Raw genomic sequence first — 25,420 nt, forward strand, 5'->3', positions numbered from 1 at the left:
CATAGTGAGTTCAAGGTGAGCCTAAACTGAATAGTGAGACCCTGAATCAAAAAACAAAAAGCAAAAACAAAAAAATTATATATATATATATATGTGTATATATATGTGTGTGTATATATATATGTATATATATGTATATATATATTAAAAAAATGTTAACCTTAAACTTCTGGCCAGGATCTGAGCACAAGGATAACTGCATGAAGAAGCTTACTAGGAATTATGCAGAATGGTAATGAGTCATTCCAGGGGAAATATATCATTCCTGTCCTCCAGAAAATGAACAATAGAAAAGCTGTAAGTACCTGAAAGTCACATGATATTGATAAACTGCTTCATTATGACACTGTATTTTGATGAGATTCAGTCCCAAAGATTGAGGTGTTCCTTTTGATCCTTGCTTCACAAAGTGCTCTCTGGGAAATAATAATTAAAAAACAAAAGCATCAGCTGACTGTAATGCTGTGTACCTGGAGTCCTAGCTACCCAGGAAACTAAAGCAGGAAGATTTCTTGAGCCAACTTGGAGAAAATTAAAAAGAAAAGCACCCACATACCCACATACAGGAAAAAACAACCAACCGACCGACACCTCCACCACCATCAACAACAAAAAGACTGGGGGAAGTAATATTTTTTACACTTTGCACAAACCAAGAACCAAGATGTACAAAACCAAGCTTTGATGAAAAGAAGATAAATCCATCAGGTGTTGTGGTGTACACCTGTGATCCCAGCACTTGGGAGGCTGAGGCAGGAGGACTGCTGTGAGTTCGAGGCCAGCCTGGGCTACATAGTGAGTCCCCAAGGCCAGCCTGAGCTACACAGTGAGATGCTGTCTCAAACAAACAAACAAAACCATAAAACAAACCACCCTGCACCCTCCCTATCACCCAAGGAGGACTTTGGACCCCACAGTCAGTGTTCACAGTACTACACATCAGCCCAGCCATAGAGATGAAGAGGTCCCTCCTGCCCCTTTGACATCTCTCTGCAGACCAGGCGACGCTCCTGACTTACCTCTCTTTGTGTTCCACAGTTGGGCCAGAGGAGTGATCTGGAGAGTTCAGTGAGGACCTGGGCAGAGGCTTTGGTGGTGACAGCTGCTGGGGGTCCCTGGCAGTCAGGCCAGGTGTCTGAAGATGCTTATCTACTCCTCTGCCTATGCTACCAGCTGTTCTTCCCAGAGGTAATGAAGAGGCATCTGAACTCCCTCTTCCAAGAATTCTGAAATGATACAAAGGGAGGCAAGTCAGAACTTTGCTAGTCATGCTTTTTATATATACTTCATCTTCCCACAAGTCTGAATTTTCTTTCTTTCTTGTTTTGTTTTGTGAGACAGGGTCTCGCTATATAGTTGGCCTTGAACTATGTATCCCAGGTCTCCTTAAACATGGAGAAATCCTCGTGCCTCGGCTTCCCAAGTGCTGGGATTAGTGGCATGCATGGATTCCCTTTCTGAAGGAGTCAACCAAAGAAGTTCAGCATAGCTTTGGGATTCTCTCAGATTCATGACTCATTCACAATGGCTATTGACATTAATTCTTGGAGCCATCTTCCAGAGCAGAGTTGAAGGGAATGTGACTCACCAGATTAAAGAGCCTCTTTAATCAGGGAAGCTTGTTAAGGGGGCAAACGAACTTGTGAATGGCCCAGTGGAGTACTCATCACCCTTTCCCAGTGACTGCCTGAATCAGTGGCAGCTGACTGCTCCTGGAAAATGTTCTTGGAAACCCTTGCTTGTATGGTAACACACCCCTGCCAGAACTTCTCTTTCCACCTAGGCTTGATGGTTGCATGGGAAGGGGACTTGACCCACCTATTCCAACCAACAGTGGCCTCTGCCAGCTTGCTATTCCCAGCTGCCAATACCAGAGGATCAGGAAAAGCAGGACGAGGTTCTTCTTTGTCCTTGTGTACCATGTTAGCTGACAAGCCTCGACCTAAAATGCCTCTACCTGAAAGAGCCAAACCTCAGCTATAATTGTGAACCAAACACGTTTCAAAGTAGTTACTTTTCGGGCCGGGGATTTAGCTCAGTGGTTTCGCTGCCTGCTGTGCAAGCGAAGGACCCGAGTTCGATCCCTGGTACCAAAAAAAAAACAAAAACAACAACAACAAAGTAGTTACTTTTCTAAATATAAACTCTATAAATTTAAGAACCAAGTACCGGGCTGGGGATTTAGCTCAGTGGTTCTGCCACCTGCTGCGCAAGTACAAAGTCCCAAGTTCGATCCCTGGTACCAAAAAAAAAAAAAAAAAAGAACCAAGTACCTATACACATCACAATTCTCAAGTTTGTTTTCCACATACCTAAAGAAGGCACTTCTCGTTTCAGAGGAGTCGGGGACACCATCTCAAGGCCCATGCCTCGGAACATGGACACCAAACCAATACACTCCTAGAGAAAGGCAATGAGTAAAGTTATTCTAAGATGTAGTTAACCCCAGATCTGCTGAAATCCTTGTCATTTTTGTTTCTAAAAACTTCCCCTTGCCTCAATCTCCTTGAGCGTGCCCACAGTTTATTATGATATATGTATTCCCATTGTAACGTTCAGCTACTCTCAAACAAATATTATTCTTTGGAAAAAAATAGATAAGCAAAAACAAAAACAAAAAAAATCAGTCTTCAAAATTCATAAATGTTAAAAAGGAATAATAAAATCACTGACCTGAAATTGTACTACAAAGCTACTGCAATAAAAACAGCATGGTACTGGCAAAAGAACAGACCTGAGGATCAATGGAACAGACTAGAAGATGCAGAAACAACTCCAAACATACTCAGCCACCTTATCTTTGACAAAGGAGCCAAACACCTTCACTGGAAGAAAGATAACCTCTAATAAATGGTGCTGGAAAAACTGGCTTTCCACATGCTGAAGATTGAAACTAGACCCATATCTTTCACCATGCACTAAATTAAAATCAAAATGGATCAAAGATCTAAATAAAACAGAAACACTAAATCTGCTGGAAAAGAGAATAGGTAGAACTCTTGAAGACATAGGAGTAGGCAAAAAACTTCACAAACCACATGGGAAATATTACAAAAAAATCAACAACTGGGACCTCATCTTGTTAAAAAGCTTTGGCACAGCAAGAGAAACCACCAACAGAGTGAAGAGACAACCCACAGTGTGAGAAAAAAATTTTTACCAGCTATTCATCAGACAAAGGACTACTATATATAAAGAAAAAAAAATCAGACCCCTCAAATTATAAAACCCAATCCAAAAATGGGCATCTGAAATGAAAAGATAGTTCTCAGATGAAGAAGTAGAAACAGCAAATATATTTTAAAATGTTCAACATTCCTGGTCATTTGATAAACGCAATTTTTAAAAATGCTGAGATTCCATCTCACTCCAGAAAGAATGGCTGTTACCCAGAAATCAACCAATAACAAATGCTGGAGGGGCTGTGGGGAAAAAGGAACCCTTCTCCACTGCTGATGGAAGTGTACATTGGTGTAACCCATGTGAAAATCAGTGTGGAGATTTCTCAAAAAACTAGAGGTTCCATTCGACCCAGCTGTTCTCCTTCATTTTCCCAAAAGAAAATCATCATACCATAGCAATATATGCACAGCCATGTTTCTAGAGGCACAGTGTGTAATAGCTAAATCTTGGAAACAGCCCAAATGCCCACCAAACCATGAATGGATAAACATGTGGGGTTTTTTTTCATACAATGGAGTACTACTCTTGCCATGAAGAAGGATGAGCTTCAGATATTTATAGCTAACTGGATGGACCTTGAGACCATACTCTTCAGTGAAATAAATCGGACACACGTTTAAATACCGCATTGTTTCCCTGGTGTGAGAAACCAAAAGTGGAAATGAGGACGAAAATGTATAATAATATTGGGAAATGGGAAGAAAATGTTCAAATGAGGAGAACAAGGGAGGAGGGAGGGAGAAGGGAAGGAAGGGAGATGATAAAAAGTGAAAATAGAAGGAAAAAACAGAAACAAAACTTTTGTACAAAAGGAGGGGAGGGAGCTTGAGGGAAGGAGGAGAATGGGGAAAAAAAAGGATGTATTATATACAGGCGCAAACTCTCTCTGACAAGTGTTACCATTATGTATGCCTAAAATGTACCAATAAATGTTTTGCTAAATAAAGAAAGACCTAACTACATCCTTAAAGTATAGAGTTCTCCGTACCTTGTAAGTAAATATAAGAAATACCTAGTGTATTATTATTATAAAAATTAATTAGGAGGTTAAGAACACACACATTCTTATGGCAGTAACAACAGCTACTCTTTTTAAGATTTGGCCAAAGAGCTTTTTGGTTTTCCCTAAAGAGTTTTTGAAAGGAACAAATCTAACAATTTTACCTCAGATGTAGGAGCTACTGCCAATATCATGAAGCCCAACCAGGGTGAAAAGCTGAACACTCAGATAAAAACAACAGGCTGTACCACTGATACTATTCAATTATGGATGGATGAATGGATGGATGGACAAACTGAACTAGAGGACTGATCTAAAGCACTAATCCAAGTCCACTTAGTGTTTATTATGAGGTACTTCTGTACACTCACAATTTTAGTATTTGAACTACATGCCTATAAGACACAGTTTTTTGTTTGTTTTTGTTCTTGTTTTTGTTGTTTGGGGTTTTTTTGACAGAGTCTCACTATGTAGTTGAAGCTGACCTTGAACTCAGTATGTAATCCAGGCTGGCCTCAAATACATAGTGATCCTCCTGCCTCAGCTTCCCAAGTGCTGGGATTACAGGCATGCACCACCATGCCCAGCAAGATGCAATTACTTGGTGAAAACAAACCAATAGTGGCACAGTTTATAATAGCTAAATCTTGGAAACAAAATGCCCATCAACCATGAATGGATAAAAAAGATGTGGGGGAGCCAGAGATTCAGCTCAGTGGTTCCAGTGCCTGCTTCGCAAGCACAAGGTGCCAAGTTTGATCCCCGGTACCAAAAAAAAGATGTGGGGTTTTTTTTCCATATAATGGAGTACTACTCTGCCATAAAGAAGGATAACCTTGAGCTATTTCTAGCTAAATGGATGCACCTTGAGGACACACTCTTAAGTGAGAGAAACTGGACACATATGTTTAAATACTGCACTGTTTCTCTGATGTGAGAAACTGAAAGTGGAAATAAGGATCAAAATGTATAAGATAATGGGAAATGGGAAGAAAATGTTCAAATGAGAAGGGGAACAAGGGATATGGGAGAGGGAAAGGAAAGAGGGACAAGAAAAAAAAGAGAATAGAAGGAAAAAAATGGAAACAAAACTTCTGTAAATACGGAGGGGAAGAAGGGTCAAATGGAGAGGGGGAATGGGAAAAAAAGAAGCAAGATATATCATGTACAGGCACAAAATCCTTGATGAATGTTATCATTATATATATCTAAAATGTACCACACACCAAAATAAAAGGGGCCTGGGATGTAGCTTAGTGGTGCTACACCTGCCTGCCAAGTGCAAGGTCCTGCGTTTAATTCCTGGTACTAAAAAATAAAATAGACTCCTGGTCCCCCCCCCAAATTTTTTTAAATAGAAATTTAAAAAATATAAAATGTACCAATAAATGTTTTGCGAGAGAGAGAGAGAGAGAGAGCAAGCCAACCAAAACATGCCTTGGTTTTGTACAAGGCTTACCAGATTCTTAAGCATTTTGAAATCTTACTTCCTCTGATCACAAAGCAAGCTGTATGTTACTCCTGTGCAACCAAATGTACTCTTACCCTTTGTGCTGGCTGATTCTGTGTGGTGGGTACCTCTGGCTTTCCAAACACATAGCCTCTGCCTGTAGGTCCTGCCCTTCCCAGAGCTAAGTTCAAAGGTCTAGGAGCTTGCGGCCAACAGCCTGGCATTCGTACACACTGAGATGGGTGGACAGGAGCAGGGGCCCTGAATGGTGGGCGGACAGGATCCATCAAAAATCTGTAGAAGACGCGGTGTTGAATCTATTCTGGTTTCTTACCTGCCAGCAATTTTAAAAAAAATTAGATTCCCAAGTATTTTTCTTTTCCTTCAAGAAAGACAAACTCACAAAAAATTACTTTACCAGTGATATGATCAGTCTTCTATAACAAATTCACTTTAAAAGCTTCTATTTGAGTCTGAAAAATTCTAAACACCCTCCATTATAATCCCTTAGGGGCCCAAGCCTTCCTCCAATTTCCTCACAAACTTACATTTTCTTCCCAAATAGCCTCTCAGAGAATGAGTCCTATAAATTAAGCTTTTTTTTTTTTTTTTTTTTTTGGTACCGGGTATCGAACTCTGGTCCTTGCACTCTCGCAGCAGGCAGTGAAACCACTGAGCTAAATCCTCGGCCATGAGTCCTATAAATTAACCACCTGTTGTAGAAGGAAGTAATTTTATAAATGGGGATGATTTGGGTTAATAAACAAGTCTATAGTTAACTTGTCAACAAATATTTATGGGTGTTTGGTCTCCTTTATACCAGAGTCCTATTTTTTTCCCCAGTGTATAACTGCATTAAACTCATCTCCTTAAACTCTTTCACTGCCTCTCTCAATCTATATCCAAGTCCTTCCTATAAAACTATTCCAAACTCCAACAGGACAGAGATCTCCAGGATACAGAGCCATTTACCTTGAGTTCACAATATTTGCTGGGTCTCTGAGGTTCCATTTATTGAACATCTTCTCTCCCCCAGGTAACTAGGGATTAGTCTCTCCTCCACCTCTTATCTCCCAAGTCTAAGGTTTGTGAGTCCTCTTCAAAACTGCTTTAAAACCTACAAATTTCAAGACTCCCATTGTTAAGGGCTCCTCTCATTGTCCTGACAAGTTCTCTGAAGAACATTTTTACTTTTTACTTTGATGCTTAGTATCCAACCCAGAGCGTTGTGCTTGCTAAGCATGAGCTCTACCACTGAGCTACTTCCTCGGTCCTTATTATTTTATTTTTGAGACCAGGGTCTTCCTAAATTCCTAGACTGCCCTTGAACTTAACAATCTTCTTGCTTTAGCCTCCCTACCAGCTGGGTCTACAGGAATATGCCACTACTCCTGGTAAAGAATCTTTCTTAAGGACCGGGGATTTAGCTCAGTGGCACAGCACCTGCCTGGCAAGCAGGAGGTCCTGAGTTGATCCCTAGCACCAAAAAAAATCTTTCTTAACTAAAAAGTAAGCTATTCTTAACTTTTGAAAACCTGTCTGCAGTACAGTATTAGCTACAAAGAAATCAGGCTGTGCATATGAAGACGAGACTAACACACAACTCCTAAGTCAATTTTATAGGTAGGTGGAGGTAGTTTTGAATTAATCTACCCTCTTCTATGTTAAAAGGGCTGCCTATGTTTCCTTTCTCAAGGCTACAGAGCTCTCCCTTCATTGTTAAAACTTTTTTTTTCAGTGAACCTGGACTCTTCCCTTACATCGCTGCAGGCCCACACAAGAATCAAGAACAATCAGCCTAACTGGTAAAAGGGGTGATCAAAGACCCAAATTCAATCCCTGGTACAAAAAAAAAAAAAAAAAAAAAACTACCGTGAATTTTGCTTAAGGGCTTTTTTTCAAACCATTGCAGTAAACACACACACACACACACACACACACACACACACACATATTGCCTAGAACAGTGGGATAAATGTGATGGCAATGTGACTTTTAATTGTAATCAAATTTGTAAACAATCACCAAATTTTCCAAACACGGGATCTGGAACCCTGTGACCACTGCCTCTTCCCCAAAGTCAAAATAACCAAGGAGGATGAACATTTGAAATCGATTCAGGCCCTGAAGGCAGCCGCAACAGTGTAACTAAAGACACAAAAGGACTTCCAGAACTGCTTCTGAAAGTGGCAAGACGATAGGGAAACTGCATTCGAAGCCAAGGGGAGCGTCTGGGGAGGACTCATGGCAATGTGTCTTCTACTGTAATATTCTTTTAAAAATGTAGACATTCGTGTGTTTTTTCCTGAGAGGTGCTGTAACACCGACCAGGCCCGGGGATGGAGCTCCGCGGTCCAGCCGCTGCCTGGCAAGCGCGAGGCCCAGAGTTCCACCCTCCGTACCAAAGAAAGTTAAGGGTGTAACCCGCACCAGTCTCGGACTTCTGGAATCTTCTTTCTCCACCCTCCCCCACCCTCCCCTCTCTTCTACAGATTGAGGTCCTCCCTTCACAGATTCCACATTTCGTCACCCAGCAGACACTTACCTGAAAAAGTAAGGTTCCACAGGGCAGGGCCTACCTTCCCCTCAAGCCTGTGGGCAAGGGCACTAGCCCGGCCGACTGGATGCGTAGGCCGCCCTAAAGGCGACCGCCACCCTCTTCACGCCTGAGAGAAAACTACCTTCTCCCAAACCACCAGCTCTGCTCAGGGTCCTGCCCACTATTTCCGAAGCAGTAACACGCCACTCAGCGGCCCGCCATCCCTGCCTCCTCGGGTCACCACTTGACCCCCTCAGTGAGATCCCTTGTTCCTCCCACGTGCCAGCATACTAAAACAACTTCCGGCCGTCTAGCCCCGCCCACCTCCCACCAACGGGGGGCGGGCCCTGAGGGGGGCCGCCCACCAGCACGGTTGCGTGGGGGACGCCCCACCCAGCCTGAGCCCCCTGCCCTGCCCCTCCGGGCCTTAAGCACTAGGCTCAGCCTCTCACCTGGCCTCCTGGCCTCGCAGGCCCTACTGAGCCTTTAGAGAAGACTGTACTTACCCCGCCATGCAGAAAGTTACACAGGCAGGCCAGATGCCGATTTCTGGTCCTCTGGGCCCCTAGAGATGGAGCCCATCGGCCCCAGCCAACTTGTAGGCTCCCCTGAAAAAGACTGAACCCAAGGGTTTCTGCATGGAACTACTGTACATCCCCAGTGATTGATTGATTGATTGATTGATTGAAACAGGGTTTCACTATGTAGTTCAGGCTTCAAATTTCCCATCCTCTTGTCTCAGGGTCCTGAATAGCTGGAATTACAAGTGTGAGTCACCATGCCTGCCCAGCTTTCTTTTTTTAATAATGTCTTGCCTTAAATTCCCAGTCTTCCTGCCTTACCCTCCTGAGTTGCTGGTATTACAGGCATATCCCACCATGCCTGGGTTTCCTTAGATTTCCATACTCTGTTCATGTAAGAGTAGGTAGCCTCTGTAAAGTATTTTAAATTGATCCATACATCACAAATACTGCTTATTTCACCAAAGAAGACTCCATATAATCTTGGTGTTGATTGGACATAAAGATGGTTGAAGTGGGGTTGGGGAGGCTAAGGCAAAAGGACCATGAGTTAGAGGCCAGCCTGGGCTATGCAGAGACCATGTCTCAAAAAAAGGGGGTGAGGCCGGGGATTTAGCTCAGTGGTTTCGCCACCTGCTGCCCAAGCTCAAGGACCTGAGTTCGATCCCCAGTACCAAAAAAAGGGGGAGGGGGGCCTGGAGATGTAGCTCAATGTGAAGGTTCTGGGTTCAATCCCTTGTACCACAAAAAAAGAAAACAAAGGATAAAGAAAACTCACCATCAGGCAACTTTGTGAGACTCTTTCTCAAAATAAAATAAAAAGGCATATAGCTCAGTGGCAGAGTGCTTGCCTAACATGTATAAGAGTCTGGGTATAATCTCCATCCCTCCCAAGAGAGGGAGAATATATGATTATGAATATGAATTTGAATCTGAATTCAAATTCTTGCCTATCTTCAATCTGGGATATCAGCTTTTTCCTGCTTTCAGACTCAAACTGAAACATTCGCCCTTTCTGAGTCCTGAGCCTGCTAGCCTTTGGACTGGAACTACATCACTGGTCTCTTGATTCTCAGGCCAGTGTGAAGTTGAATTGGAACCACACCGTTGGTTCAGCAGGGTGCCCAGCTTGCCAACTCACATCTTCGTCATGATTAGTACCCAGAGAGTGGCCAAGAGGAAGCAGTCCCTTCTGAGAACAGGCATTCAGTTACCACAGTGCTTCATGACAGAGGTTTGGATACAGTTTGTCCCCAAGACTTATGGTGATTTTGATTCCCAACGTGGAGGCATTGAGAGGTGGAGCTTTTTGGAAGGAACTAGGTCATGGAGCACTGTTCCCATGAATGGATTACTATCTGCCTCAAGAGACTGGATTAATACAGGCATGGTGGCATATGCCTGCCATCCCAACATTTTGGCAGGCTGAGGCAGGAGGATCACAAGTTCAAGACTATCCTAGGCCATTTATCAAGACCCTGTCTCAAAATTTTAAAAAATTAAAGGGGTGAGGATGTAACTCAGTTCTCACAGGAATGGATTTTTCGAGAGTAGATCAGATTGTTTTATAGCAGCAAGGGCAGCACCTCCCCTTATTCTCTCACGGTGCTCAGGCCCACTGTTCTTCCTTTTTCTGCAGAACAGATGCTGATCTCATCCTCTTGGACCACCAGAACCACGAGCCAGAATAAACCTCTTTTGTTTATAAATTACACAGTCTCAGATACTCTGTTATAGCAACAGAAAACAAAGACATTAATATACATGCACCAGAAAAAAACAAAACAATGGATGTTGTCTTCATCTGTTTTCTGCTATTATAAGAGAATACTAAGAATTTTTTTAAAATACTGAGAGAACTACAGACTGGGTAATTTATGAGGAAAATTCATTTATTTCCCACAGCTCTGGAGTCAGGAAGTCTGAGTTTGCAGAGCCTGCATCTGATGAGGGGCTTCTTGCTGTGTCCTGTCATGGCAGAGAGCACCACATGGCAAGAGAGGTGAAAAAACACACACACGAGAGAGATTGCTGTTATAAACCACTCCTGAAATCCATCCATTTAGGAGTGTGGAGTCCTTATGACCTAACTGCCATGTTTTTTGTTTTTTGGTGGGGGGAGCAGACAAGATTTGCTGTGTAGCCCAGGCTGGCCTCAGACTTACACTGAACCTCCTCTCCTACCTCAGCGTCTCCTGGGATTACAGGCCTGTGCCTCCACACCCAGCTCCTAATCACCTCTTAAAGGTTCCACTTTCCAATACCATCCCAGGATCGGTTAAATTTCAACATGATTGTTTCGAGGGTCTTGAGGAGGCCATGGCAATGAGTAGCAATCTCAGAAACCTGTGGATAGCGTGGGCAGTGTGGAAGGTCCATGACTCAAAGTGTATTGTTAAACTGCAAATGCTACACAGCTAAAAATCTGACTGAGATTAGTTTCGAGGGCCACAATGGGGAGGCCAGACTCAGCCGATTAGAGTGGAACAGCAACCCTGAAACCTGAAGAAACCAGGACTTCCACGAGGAGTCAAAGCTGGGGTGGGGGCTGCACACTGTGGCCTCCCTCAGCAAGACAGTTTCATCTTTATTAGGAGTTGCAGGTCTGGCAGCAGTCGTAGTGAGCACATGTGGAACACAGTCTTTTACCTGGTGCCCAGGCTACAGTGGTGGGTGTGTTGCAGTGTCTGCCACATTATGGATCCATGCAACAGAGGTAGCAGTCTCATCTCCCATCTTGATTCCAGCTGTACTCATCAGAGAATGAACCCTCACATGCACACATGCACACCCGCATGAGTGACATAGATGGTTTGATCAGCAGTTATGATCTGTTTCCATGGTTGACGGCCCTAAAGAAGGAAGTCTGTAACCTGCCAGTCTGTACTTTTCCAGGTGGCAGACAGCACAGCAAGGCCACTGTCAAGCCCAAGAGTCAGTAACAGCAGAATGACATCAATCAGGAGTAGTGGCCAGAGCTCTAAGAACAGCTTTCAGTTCTCCCTACCCAGTGGAGCAACCACATCTACTTTTCACTCCATTGCTGGCACTGATGCCCAATAGCACAGCAGCCCTGAGGACACCACTGGCTTTGGCTTAGCCAAACATCAGTAAAGCAGGGCCTAGCATTTAGGGGAACCTCTGTGAACTGGTAACCTCACTGAACTGGTAGCTTTGCTTTGCACTTTGGAGTGGAGGATAAACTCCCCCCAAATGGACAGCTTCCACAAAGGGCAAGCCTAATGTACTGGACTGTACCATTTTTGACAGGTAAGGTAGGTTGGACCCTTCCACATGGCTCTGGGGGGGGTACTGGAGATTGAACACTGAACTCATGGCCTTTGCACTGAGCTACATCCTCACCCCACCCCCCTTTTTAATGCAGACTCTCTCTAAGTCACCAAAGTTGCCCAGGCAGGTCTCAAACAATTGCAAGCTGAGGTTGCAATCCTCCTGCTTCCCTCAGTGCTAGGATTACAGGTATGCACCCACATGGCTAGTTGTTGAATCTTAGCCCATCCCAAAATAATAGTATCAGTCACAGGTTTGATGGGTATGTGTTCTGACACACTTTGTCAGGTGTTCAGTCTTTTTTGTTTCTGTTTTTTGGGGTTGTTTTTCTTTTGGTACAGGAAATCGAACTCAGGACCTTGCACTTGCAAGGCAGGCACAGAGCAACTGTGCTAAATCCCTGGCCCAGGTGTTCAGTTTTGATGAGAACCCAGTACCAAGCTAAGCATAGCTGCTTTTCGAAAAGGCTAGACCTTTAGGCCACATCAAGGTGGCAATGAATCCAATACCCGCCAAGGGGCACCTTTGGGTGGAGGGTACCTCCATTTGACCTGCTCCAATCAACAAGATGATCAACCATGGACTTTTACTTCAAAGGAGTTATTAGGATTATGGAGCCACAAAGACAGGAGCACATCTCTCTTTGCAGCAATTCCTGAGAGGTTTAATCTCCTCGGACATTTATAAGCATACATAGCATATTCATATACTACACCAGAGCTAGTTGTACAGTCACTAGAGGAAGCCACAAGGACAGTACCTTGGACCAGCTCAAAGCCCTACCTACAAGGTCAGTTTCTTATTTGAATATGGTCATTTCTGTCCACACTGCTGTTTACTACTAGGACTTGGGATAATGTAACCAGACTGTAACTCAAGCTGCACCCTGGGTTTGATGGAAGTGTGCTGACTGCTGTCCTCCTGGGCAGAGACATCATGGTGCCCTGCAACTCAGCAAAGATTTTTAGGGCTACAAGGTCCTTGTACATTTTTTTTTTTAGGTACTGGGTATCAAACTTGGATCCTTGCGCTTGCGCAGCAGGCGGCAAAACCACTAAGTTAAATCCCCGGGCCTGAGGTCCTTGTAAATTTGAGATTGGAGCCAGGTGCTGTTCCATGAAATGCTTCCCTGGAGGGCTACTAATTCCCAATACTTTTCTTCTAATTTCTAATTTTCTTCTAATTTTTCTACTAATTCCCAATTCTTTTCTTTTCTATTTTTAAGTTAGGGTCCAACAGCAGTTTACTTTGGTTGGAATATTGACCTACTCACAGAGGCTGATAGATGTTCAAATAACTAGGACTTAACAGAGTCTTACTGAATCTAACAGCTGCCTGATGTTATATAATTAACTTAATTGGAGCTGTAGTTAGGCTACTTGAATCTTTAAATACCTATAATAGGTATTACATTTTAATCCCTTATTTTGAAAAAATCAGAAATGGATGTCCACATGTAATTTGTAGTTACCAATGATACGAAAAAAAGAAGCTGTAGGGAAATCATCAAGAGTGTGTACTCAGGATTTCAAGACAGAACATAAGATTGGGAGTTTGAGAAAAACTGACTCACGCTTTGCTATTACCTATGCAAATCAGAATTGAATGCAAGCAATCATGCATAGAACAAAAATGTTAACCAGTGTCCTGACTATTTTACTCAAGTAGCTAAGAATGAAAGTTTTTAATTTGGTAATTTATCAGTATAAAATTGAGAGAAATCAAGTGTTGGGAGTGAGTAAATTAAGAGCTTTGGGAGTTGTAAAGTGACTCTTGTAACTTTGGTTGTGAGTTTGTAACTTAGGAACCATTCGGATTCGAACTGCTTTGCATCAATCAGGTCCAGTGGTTAGGGATTAGGCTGTAGTGTAATTGCTAGCTGCATCTCGGAAGGTGCCTTTTGACTGGTTGAGGCTGCAGATGGTGAGAGCAGAGCAACTCTTCCTGTGTCGGGTCCCTTTCAGGTTTTGGGATGCTAGTTCAGATGCTTTGGACATTCTTACTGAGAATTAGTAAGACTTCACTAAAATATGACCAGATTTTTAAAATTCAGGTCATGAGTGTAAAATTCTCAAAGTTATGTAAAAAGTACAAATATATACAATTTTATATTAAAAGAGGAAATTGTAGCAGCTTTTGATGTTTCTTAATCTCCATTAGAGGGCTGAAATTTTGTACCAGAACACCACATTTAGCACTCAGTGCTTTTCGATGTCTTAGAAATAGGAAAAATAATTTTGACAAAAGGTAGGAAATATAAAGTCCATTCTACAGCTAATTAGATCTGCCTCTCAGGAAAAAGTACTAACTTGCCCTTTTTGTTCCTGGCTTTCAGTTTGTGAGGTAACTCTATTTTTTAAATATAAGTTTATTTCTTTCAATAAATCCTAAAAAAAACTCTTGGAACAACAGCAAACACCAAAAAACCCCAAATGCACTGTTGATGGGCACGTGAATAGGTACAAACATTTTCAAGGGCAAAAATCTATCAAAAGCCTCCCAAGGCCGGGGATTTAGCTTAGTGGTTTTGCCGCCTGCTGTGCAAGCACAAGGACCCAAGTTCCATCCCTGGTACCAAAAAAAAAAAAGGCCTCCCAAATGTCAGAATTAGGCTCTATATAGCTTTTTTTTTTTTTTTTTTAAAGACAGAATTTCGCTGTTTCCCAGGCTAGTCTGGACTCCTAGGCTCAAGAGATTCTCCTTCCTCAGCTTCCTGAGTAGCTGGGATCACGGGTACACACCAACATGTCCAGTTAGCAAAGCTTTTTTGGGGGGACAGGAGTTGGGTGTCTTGGGTATTGAGCTGTAAACTGAGTTTGATTCTTCTCTCACACCTACATTTAATTCATTAGCAACTCATGCTGGCTCAACTTTCAAAATAAGCATTTTAAGTAAAATAAGTATTTTACTACTTCCCCACACCTCCATTATTACCACCCTCATCCTTGCCGCTCCAGCTGCTGCGTGGCTGACGGTATTAGCCCGGAGACCTGCTCTCCCCTTCTCTCAACACAGCAGCTAAATCAACAATTTTCTGAAACCTAACCAGGGAGTTTGCCTCTGCGCCCTATTTAACAATCATCCCAGAACTTTGGGAGGCTGAGGCATTGAGAATGTAAGTTCAAGCCCAGCCTGGGCAACTGAGTGAATCTTTGTCTCAAAATAAAAAGTAAAACAAAGGGCTGGGGATGTAGCTCAAAGTGAAGGCCATAGGTTCCATCCTCAGGACCACCAGACAAATGAAGCCAAAGTCCACATAAGGGCCTAAAACTAGAAGCCCCCTGTCTCCTGCTACTCCCTCACCCTTTCCGCAACAAGCAGTCTTGGTTCCCCAGCCCAGAGCATCCCGCCTTGCTCCTTCTGCTCCCACTGATTCCCTCCTTAAAGGGCACCTGTCCTACATACTGCACATGCCCATCACCACCCAGCTGCCCTCCACCTTCTTTTTTAAATTTTATTTTTTAAAGAGTCAGGGTCTTGCTATGTTTCTCTGGTTGATCCCAAACTCCCACACACTGCATGTAAGAAATAATCCTCTTTTTCCTTTAAACAGACTAGCGTTGGGGGCTCAATTCAGTTGGGTCATGTGGTCTGAAAGAATGAAAAGATGGTCTGTTTAATCTTTCAGCTAATGCACAAACATCTGGAATGAGGGGCTCAGTAAATGGAAGAACTGTGTCCTCTCACTTTGGTCTCCTGAGCACTTGGAATTCAGGCATGCACCAGCACCCTGATTCCATGTATTTTTGAATAAGATGAACTCATGAAAAAACAGTATACAACTTATATCATTACATGTAATATACAAAAATTTGGTGTCTGAAAGCATGTGGACTAAAATGTTAGAACTGCTTTATTTATAGTGACTGAGCATTTAAAAATTTGCTGGGATGTGGTAGAGTGCTTGCCTAGCATGCACAAGGTCCTGGGTTCAAAGCCCTGCACCACACAAAAAAAAGAAAAAAACCAAAATTCCATCCAGATGTACTTTTGATTTTACAGTATTTTAAAAATGATGTCAGCTGCTATTATGAGTCATCTAAGTGCCACTCCAGTTCTCCTATTAACAAGACCCCGTCTTACAGGCCAGTGTGCCCAGGGCCAGGGGTAACCTGTCAGGATCTCCCCTCTGCCAGTGCTGGCCCTACACCTGCTGTGCTACCCAGGTCTACAGAGACTCGGGCGGGTCAGCTGGTGCTTCTGAAGGCTGGTTCTCCCTAAAAAGAGCGAGGAGAAAGCTCCCTTATTGCTGCCCATCCTTACTGCTCTGGGTTTTGCAGGAGTTTGATGTTGTTTGTCCCCCAAGGGTTCATGTGCTGGGAACTTGGCTCCCAGTGTGGTGGTACTAAGAGCGGGTGGAACCTCTATAAGATAGGGCCTAATGGGAGGTGGTTAGGTCCTCAGGGTCATCGCCCTCAAAATGGATTAATGCTGCTCTCATGGAGTTCTCCTAGGAGCAAGCCTGGCCTCTATCTTTCTCTGGCTTTTCATATGCCACATGATCTATCCTTCTCCCATGTGCCACCATCATTTTGCCATCTGCCATGTTGTGATATAACCAGAAGGCCCTCACTAGAGCTAGCAGATGTTGGTATCACGCCCTTGGGCATCCCAAACTGCAAGCTAAATAAACCTTTCTTTTTAAGTATTCAGCCTCAGGTATTTTCAACAGAGCAACAGAAAACAGATGAGGACAGCTTTGTACACTGTCATTTGAAGAAACGATGCTGAGAGCTACAGCGGCCATTTTGCAACACAGAGGCAAATAAACCCAAGAGAATCCTGATGACATTTTGGCTGCCACTGAATTCTGGAACCCTCTATCTGCAGACTTTACTACATGGTAAACATCCTTATAGCTTTAGTCACCGTCATTCTACTTTTCGGTTATTTGTAATCATATTCTGTTACAAGCACATATCTGGCACCCAATAAACACTTTATGTTCACTCTACAAGCAACACTATTTTCTTAAAAGCTACTATTATTATGGGAAATAAAATAAATCTGAGCTTAGGGAGGATAAGATTTCTTCTCCTCAAAGTTACTGGAGTTGGATCCAAACCCAAGTCTGACTCTAAAGCCCACACTGTTACTCATGTAAAGAAATGAACAAGTCTATCGTTCTAACAAAATGTATACACACAGATGCAGGTAGTAATACATTTGCATCTATTTGCGCCCACATATGAATTTGACTTTGAGCTTTTCTCCTCCATTATTTCCACATATTTTTTGGTAGAAATATATGCTTCAGTGCAGTGACTCAGCTGAAAAAAGCAGATTTGCCTCATCTTTTTTCCACTTTTATTCATGAGACATAATTTGCAAGTGAGGAACCTAGAGAGGCAGAGAGGACTTTATTTGCTAAGAGTGCTAGGCTTGCTCCCCAAGACATCTGAGATGGTGAAATAAATACAAGGCCTAAGGCTTTCCTGAAGACTCAAAGAACTAAAGATTGCAAAATACCTAACACATCTAACAACACAAGGCTATTGGGTTAACTCCAAAAAAGCAGAAGGGTATTTCTGAACAAAAACAAAAAACAGAACAGAATTACAATGGAGACCCAAAGGCAGCACACTGGCTACTTGACAGAACAAAGGGCTGAAGCCCAGAGCTGTCTTAGTCAAACAGGATTTCCAAGGCTCATACTTCCAAGACCTCTCTCTCTCTCTAATGAGAAAAGACCAGGACACCACCCAATACAGCTAACACAAGATTTTTTGCTCCAAAGACAATGTAGTGGAGCTCTGCAGGAAAAGCCCCGGCCAAGCTGAACAGACAAGAGGTTGGAGGAGCACAAAGAAGGAAAGTGAGACTAAAGGTAGCCCTATCCAGAAGCTCTGGGCCCACCTGGCAGTCAGAGGCACTGATCACTGGACCAGGGCTTCATCTCCATTGCAGAGGCATCATGTGAAGACACAGTAGCAGGAGCAGCAGTTTGCATGGAAACCACCACCCAACACTGCTCATGGAGCTTTGCTCTAACCCCCGGTGTCGCCTCGACAAGGGCACAGGAAGAGAATCTGCTCTTCCAAGGCCTACAGAGTGTGATGATCTGGTCAGGGAAGTGAGATCACAGACTCGTGAGCTCCATGGTGAGCCTGGCACCAGGGAACGGGATCCAGGATGAGTAGTAGACCTCGTGATGCTAGGATAGGGGATGAGGAGGGCTTTTCAAAAGCAAAGTTTTTATTTATGCATGATGCAGTACTGGGGATTGAACCCAGGGAGTAGCGAGCTACATCTTCAGCCCTTTTATAAAATTCTGAGGCAAGGCATAAGTTGTCTGGGATAAACTCAAACTAGCAATACTCCTGCTTCAGCCTCCTGAGTAGCTGGGATGACAGGTGTATACCATCACATCTGCCAAAGCTTTCAAAGTGAGAGGTCACCTGTCAAGTGTCAAGCTCTAAAGTCTTATCTTACCTTATCGGGGCATGGTGCTGCATGTCTGTCTGTAATCCCAGCACTTGGGAGGCTGAGGCAAGAGGATCACTATGAATTTAAGACCAACCTAAACTACGTATCAAGATCCTCTTAAACAAAAACATCTATTTTACCAAAAGTTTGTTCTTTTAGCACTATTTGACTGAAGTATAGTGATAATGTCCTGTGAGTAGCCACAGGTTTCCTCCAAAAAGTATTTTAATGGAAGCCAGAAGATAACTGGCTACTTGTTGCCGGGTGGAGATGCAGGAGCTGAGTACTGCCCACATCACTCAAAGGCTTTTGCAGGTGATGGGAGGGGTCTCTGACTTCTTCCAACACAATCTATGGCCAGTACCTCCCACAGGAAGCCATCTGGCTCAGAGTAACAGGGAGAAAAAGGCACAGAACAGTGGACCTGACCATTTGGAGCACCAGGCTCAGGGTGGGGATGGGACATACAAAAGTGGGAGTGCGAGGAGCTAGTCATTTTGTTGTTGAGCAGTACTGGGGATTAAACTCAGGACCTTCACAGAGCTATATCCCCAGCCCTTCTTTTTTTGAGACAAGGTCTCTTAAGTTGCTAAGTTGCCCAGGCTGGTCTTGAGCTAGCGATTCTCCTGCCTCAGGCTCCCAGGGTGCTGAGATTACAGGCATGTGTGACCATGCCTGGTTTCTAGACATTTCTTTTGAGAGTCTTAAGGAGTGTCTTTTTTGTTGAGTCAAAGTCTATGTATTTCAGTCTGGCCTTGAGCTATGTAGCCCAGGCTGGCTTCAAACTCACAGAGATCCTCCTGCCTCTGCCTCCCAAGTGCTGGGATTACAGGTGTGCACACCCAGCAAGACTGTCCATTTTGTTCGAAAATAGACTCAGGCAAAGCAAAGAGAAAACTAATGTTTATTGAAAGCCTATGGGTATATCTCTGGCCTCTGCAGAGTTCCATCCACAATATTCCCCTTGATCCTCACACCAACTCTGTGAGGTAGGTAGCACCCCCATTTCTGTATCACCCCCATTTCTGTCAGATGAGGAATACGATGCTCAGAAAAGTTAGGCAGTTTGTCTAAGGGCTGAGAACTAGGAACCAATGAGCTGGGGCTGCATGCTCCAGACTGCCTCCTGCTCGCTCTCTCCTTCCTGCCTCTGGGGAAGGAGAGAGCAGAAGCCAAGTCATTTCCATCTCTGCAGCCTGAGGTTCTCCAAGACAAGGAGCCTGTGGAACCTACCTCGGGAAGGTACACTCAACTGAGGAGATTAAGACATAAATATAAAAATAAATAGCAATAGTGGGGCAGGTGCCCAGCAGCGAGAACATGCCATCTGTATCCACACTGTGGGAAGGTCACTGTGCAGTTCACAGCTGCCGGGGGAGGGAGCTGCGTGGGCTCCAGCGGGGGGTAACTGATGGCTGCCAAAGGCTGGAGTGGGTGGTCTCCCCAGGCCCCTTCTGGGTCACATGGATGTAGGAACAAAATGTCTGGAGCAGGCGGCAGCTGTGGGCACAGTCGCCATCCTCCTCCATCTGCTCATTTTACCGGTGTTTGTGATCCAAGAGGGATTCAAAATCAGGGGAACAGACAAGTTTGTGCTTCACGTGTCCCAGGACTGTCATGTCCCCTGTCCTACTGTCTCCAAGGCCCACAGACACCAGCTCCTGCCAATGGACAAGAGACAGAGATGACAATCACACTGTGCCCAGCCTCAGATGTGATGTGCCCAGGGACTGCCCAGCCTTCCTTAGCACTGGCCCCTTCCCAGCCCTGCCCACAGCCTCTCCCCAGCCCCCAGCTCACACCTGCAGGAAGGAACAAGTGCTTCCCATGGTCACGTCCAGAGTCACCTTTCCCAGGAGGAGCTGTACCTTCCCTGACTTACGGATGAGCAGCTTGCCAACTTGGCCCTCGGTCAGGTCAGCCAAGGTGCAAGAGTTCTCTGCCAGCCTGGCTTCCTGGGGGAGAAGCAGGGGATGGAGACTGTGAGTTCACTCTTCTACCTTTCATGAGTGAAGTCCATTCTACCTCCCAGAGCGAGGCATGGGCAGCAGCAGTCAGAAAGAGCTCCACAAAATATACATAATTACTAAAGCTGAGTGATGGTACATGAGTTTCACAAAGCAAACTGGTTCCGGAAGTGCAAGGCCCAAGACTCTCTAGTGCTAAGAACAAATGCCCATACTCTTATCTCAGCTTGGACCCACTTTCTCACGTCCCTCTATGGGTCAGCTTCTGCTCCTGGTGCCCTACCCTGAGTTTTCCCGGAACTTGCTCCTGGGCATACCCGGTCCTTTTCTTGCTTTATGACCACCATCTGTCCATCGTCGCCCTGCACCTCTGTCTTGACGGGCTTGATGTCCTGAGTGGGTGGCTGGCCGGGGAGGGTGTCTGGCAGCTGGAGGAACAGCAGCTCCTCATCCTTCGTGAGGCTGAGCTCCCGGAGCAGCTCGGCCACAGACACATCCTTTGGAAGGCCTGGGGTCTTCCTAGCTAGCCTGGGAGGAGCCTTCATCTCGGCCTCATCTCCAGGCTCCTCTTTCACTGCTCAGGTGAAACAAAGGAGAGACACCAACTCACTATCCTCCATGCCATCTCTTCGTTCGCTGCCCTTCACCCCAATTTACCCCTCTGTTATCCAGCCAGGAAGCTGGAGCGGGGCAAGAGACAGCACATTCCAGTGGTGTGTTAGTCCCCTAAAATGAGACATCTAGCTGGGTGTGGTGGCACATGCCTGTAATCCCAGCATCCTGGGAGGCTGAGGCAGGAGGATCCCAAGTTCAAGCCGAGCTTGGGCAACTTAGTGACTCTGCAAGACCCTGTATCAAATTAAAAAGGACTGGTGACGTAGCTCAGTGCAAAGCCTTTGGGTGCAATCCTCAGCACTGGGGGGTAAAAATAATAAAATAAAGATAGGACATCTGGCCAGGTGTGGTGGCACATGCCTGTAATCCCAGCACTCGGGAGGCTGAGGCAGGAGGATCACTGTGAGTTCAAGGCAGCCTGGGCTACACAGTGGGACCTTGTCTCGGAGAAAAAAAAAATTCAAATAGGACATCTGAGGCTGGGTCCACAGAGCCATGTTATCATATGAACCCTCTGGGAATGGGGGTGGGGATGCACCTCTTTGTTCAGCTCCTGTATTTCAGAGCTGGAATGGGAGGGGATCTGTTCGTGTGCAGCAATCTCAGAAGCTCACATTGAAGGTTCCCTGGGGCAGCCATGGACAGGGGCAGATGTTAACACAAAATACCTTTCACCGCAGGTGTATTTATCTCCATGTCCTCCTCCTTGGCACCAGCCAGCCAAGGCTTAACATCTGGCTCCTCACTCTCGTCCTTAAAAAGCCACCCTGAGTGAGCCAGTGGTAACTGTACAGGCATGTTTCGTGTGTCATTCCTCAGTCCAGGGTCATCAATGAACTGCCAGAGAACAGTCAAGGTCACACAGCCTGCCAGTACATGTGCCCAGATCAGCCCACCTCGGTCCTCTTCTAGCCACAGGTGCCAGCTGCTCACCAGGAATCCAGGGTAACCCTGACCCAGCTCTCCAGAAGCCACAAGAAAGCCCTCCACCTCCTGGCACCTACATCATCCTTCTCCAGCATGCGCAGGATCTGCTTGGTTTCTTCATCCGTCTCCCTCTTCTCCTTTTTGATGTTGATGATATGAGAGGGTCCAATGTCCGACATATCCACCGTCTTATCCCAGTTCCCTGTGGGAAATCACGCTGTTTACTAAGGATAAATAAGGAAGAGAGCAACAGCAAGGGCAACTAAACTGCAGGCAGGGGAATTCCGTCACTCTTGTCCTCTCAAGCTGCCTGAACTGAAACCCACTAGGGATCCCTTGCTTGTACCTTTTTTCTTCATCATTTCTGCAGGGCCTTGCTCAAAGATAGAGTGGGACTGGATCACTTCTGGGCGGCCCCGGCCTCGTCCATGGCCCTCCCGCTGGCGGTCCCTATCCCGCTCACGCTTCTCCTTCTTCACGGTTGCTTCTTCCTTAGGCCTGGAAAAGAAAATGGATGAAGGGAAGCTACTTACTCCCTGTGCCTCAGAAAACTGACCCTACTCTCGAACTCCATCCACCCTACTATGCAGGGCTCAGAAGCCAATGAGTGCACCATGAGAAGCGAAATCAATATAGGTCTGCTACTTTTCTCACTTCCTTGATGGAGCAAGCGTCCTTTAGTTTGCTTTACTTTACCTCCTTGTCCAAAACTGTGGATGTTTTCATTGCCTCAAACCAAGAAGGCTGGAATGTTCACATTCATGAATGTAAGGCAAAGCATGAACCATCTTTATTTAAAATAATGGCTCTCAACTCTGTGAGTCAATGCATTCCACTATGAAATCACAGGTAAATGAGTTTCTAAAGATGGACTGCTGCACTTTGGATCTTAAGCATCTCCCAAAGGCCCATGTGTCACATATGTAAGTCTCCAGCTTGGCACTATCAGCAGGTGCTAGAAACCTTGAGGTGGGGCCTTGGAGGAGGTCTTCCAGGCATGGGCTGTGCCCTTGAAGGGGGCAGTGGAGCCCTCTTCTTCTGCACCAAGTCCACAAGATAGAGGAGTGGCTTCACTCTACCACATACTCTATGCCATGATGTGCTATTTTGCTACAATCCCCAAAGCAACAAGGCCAACAATCATGGATCGAAAGTTCCAAAACTGTGAGCCCAAACAAACCTTTTTTCTTTAATAAATTGATTATCTCATGTATTTGTTACAACAGCAGAATGTTTAGTAATGCACGGATCCTCAAGTATTTGTGTTTTTTAAAGTTTGCACATTATATCTGGGAGTCAGGGATGAAAATCACAAATGAAAAGAACAAGAGCACAAATTCGAATTTTTGAGCCATACTAGTTACTTCCCCAAAGTCCCAAATTCAGTAAATAAAGGGCAAGTATTCAGCAGACCTAGCTACTTACTCTTCCTTGATCTTCCGACTGATGATATTTGGGGTGAAGGTTTTCTGAAAGTAAAATACAGGAGTCACTGATTTGCTAAGTCATGACCCCAAAGTACAAAGGAAAATGAACACTCCTAACGGACATCACCACAGCTCTCTTCTGCACATTCCACACTGTTGTCAGTTTTAGAGACACAGGTTATCATGCCATGGAGGCGGCGGAGTTACACACACAAGGGGCACCCCAAACTATTTTAACTAGCAGCCTCAGCTTCTGCTCTCTGACAGGAGACTCCCAGATTCCAAAGCAAAGGAGCTGTTCTAATCTCACCTCTTGTCTTCAAAATGCTATGGAGAGGCCGGGGATTTAGCTCAGTGGTTCCACCAGCTGCCTTGCAAGCCTAAGGTCCGAGTTCAATCCCCAGTACCAAAATGCTACGGAGACTAACCAGTCAGTATCTCAGGGAAACAGTTCTAGCAGGGAGGTTTAAGTAGGGAAGACAGATGAGATTGGGCAGTACTCATTAATGGATAACACAGACTGACTGTCATAGAATTTTTTGAGGCCAAGTGAAGTGTTTAAAAAGCTGGCCACTTTACACTGTCATTCTACCTTCTCCTTTACATGCACATAGTGGGAGAGGGCCAGGCCCTCTAAAGCCATGCCTAGGACTCATTATACACTGTACTAGAAGTCTGTACACTCTTAACCATGAATTCTGAAGTCTCAATATCACAAAGTTAAAACCTGCCTGATTTCGTTTTAAAACATCCAAAACATTCAATTAAAGCAAATAAGGTGTGCGTGGTGGCCTACACCTGTAATCTGAGAACTTGGGGGCTGAGGTAGGACTGTTGCCAGTTCAAGGCCAGCCTAGAGTACAAAGTGAGACCCTCCCTCACCCCCCCCCCCGCCAAGGCAAATAAGCACTGCTCCAGTTGCTTTTGAATGTCTTGAGCTACTTAGGATCGCTGCCCTTCGACTACCTCTCAGAACTATCTGAACATCTTGTGCCCAGTATCTAGACTTGAAGATACACTAGGTTCCCTCGAATGTGAAGAAGGGTAGGTGGAAGTCTGGGGACAAAGTTCAAGAGGCCCTACAAGAACAGGAGCTGAATCTGAGGGGTCTGTAATTCAGAGCAGTTGTCCGTTTAGAATTATGGGTCAGGTACCTTCTTGACTCCCCCGAGGGTGAGGTCCCTGGAGCGCATGGAGGGAAGGCGGCCCGGTGGGAGAGAGGGTGCGGGTCGCCGCCCAATAAGTCCCCGGGACCCAGACAGGATGGGTCGCGGCCCTCCCGGAGTGCTGGGCCCGCCAGCGGCGTTTCCTTCCGACATGCTGCCTGGGAGAGAACGGACAACCAAGACACTGCAAGGGACCCACACTCGGACTCAGGGCGGAACCCCACCCATGTGGCTCCCGCCCCCTCCCCGGCAGTGCGTCGCTCCCGCCGCGCCTCAGCCCCTCCCCTCCCACGTGGCGAGGCTCCCCGATCACCCTGGCTAATCCTTTCGCTTGCCACCCACCCTCCAAGCACCCCGCCAGGCACGAGGCTGGGACGCAACTGGGCTGCAGCTTCACACTGCGCGTCGCTTCACCTCTGACCTGACGCTCCACCGGCCCTTGGTCTTTGCGCCGGGCGGAAGTCTGCGTGGCAAGGCCTGAGGCCCTCCATGTTGCCGCCGGCGGAAGTGACGTTTTGGGGCGGGACCAGGGCATGGTATTTATTAGGCGGCGTCTCCCTGCCCTCCGCCTTCTCTTCCCGGTTCTTCCCGGAGTCGGGAAAAGCTGGGTTGAGAGGGCGAAAAAAGATGAGGGCGCCTGTCTGGGCTACACTGCCATGTGGCGTACGAGGGTCTTTGACCCTGGACGAGGTGTGGTGAAGCTGAGCTTGGAGCGAAGACCTTGGCAGTCGCCAACCTGCAAAGTGGGAGTCGCCGCCGCCGAGCCTCTGGGAGCAGTGGGGTCGTGGTTCTGGATGGGGCGAGTGGCGTGGGGCAGAGAACGCAACCTGATCAGACTTGGAGAGTCCGGGGCCAGTCCAAGCCCGCCGGGCTCTCCGTTGTGACCTTGGAGTGGTCATTACCTATAG

The 25,420-nt window shown here is 45.5% G+C and overlaps 2 protein-coding genes across 10 annotated transcripts in view; both read right to left on the reverse strand.

Annotated features, from left to right (window-relative positions):
- The window catches only part of Piwil2 (piwi like RNA-mediated gene silencing 2), a 70,105-nt gene extending 61,633 nt beyond the window's left edge, over positions 1-8,472 (reverse strand). Inside the window, exons 1-7 of one of the 2 annotated variants that reach the window (XM_021261239.2) lie at positions 8,179-8,472; positions 6,606-6,750; positions 5,729-5,967; positions 2,313-2,400; positions 1,819-1,957; positions 1,020-1,226; positions 306-416 (exon numbers count right to left, since the gene is read on the reverse strand). In XM_021261239.2, the coding sequence (XP_021116898.1) occupies positions 306-416; positions 1,020-1,226; positions 1,819-1,957; positions 2,313-2,400; positions 5,729-5,920 (737 nt within the window). In that variant the 5' untranslated portion in view covers positions 5,921-5,967; positions 6,606-6,750; positions 8,179-8,472. The remainder of the gene's footprint in view (positions 1-305; positions 417-1,019; positions 1,227-1,818; positions 1,958-2,312; positions 2,401-5,728; positions 5,968-6,605; positions 6,751-8,178) is intronic. The other variant, XM_004848299.3, reaches the window with a different exon arrangement.
- Positions 8,473-19,295: 10,823 nt separating this feature from the next.
- Polr3d (RNA polymerase III subunit D) lies at positions 19,296-25,020 on the reverse strand. Of its 8 annotated transcripts, none has more exons than XM_021261238.2 (9): positions 24,855-25,020; positions 24,501-24,670; positions 23,345-23,388; positions 22,266-22,417; positions 21,997-22,121; positions 21,661-21,829; positions 20,695-20,951; positions 20,213-20,365; positions 19,296-20,071 (listed from the first exon to the last, which is right to left on the reverse strand). In XM_021261238.2, the coding sequence occupies exons 2-9, from the start codon at positions 24,663-24,665 to the stop codon at positions 19,949-19,951; spliced, it is 1,188 nt and encodes a 395-aa protein (XP_021116897.1). In that variant the 5' UTR covers positions 24,666-24,670; positions 24,855-25,020; the 3' UTR covers positions 19,296-19,948. The 8 variants fall into 8 exon arrangements, with proteins under 8 accessions (XP_021116897.1, XP_004848353.1, XP_087072976.1 ...); XM_004848296.3 differs by having other exon boundaries at positions 20,695-20,954; XM_087216850.1 differs by having other exon boundaries at positions 24,927-25,016.
- Positions 25,021-25,420: the final 400 nt, after the last annotated feature.

Source organism: Heterocephalus glaber, unplaced genomic scaffold (genome assembly GCF_053883595.1).
Source record: "Heterocephalus glaber isolate CG9 unplaced genomic scaffold, H.glaber_assembly_v1.0 deba00001460, whole genome shotgun sequence".
Taxonomy (NCBI): Eukaryota; Metazoa; Chordata; class Mammalia; order Rodentia; family Bathyergidae; genus Heterocephalus; species Heterocephalus glaber.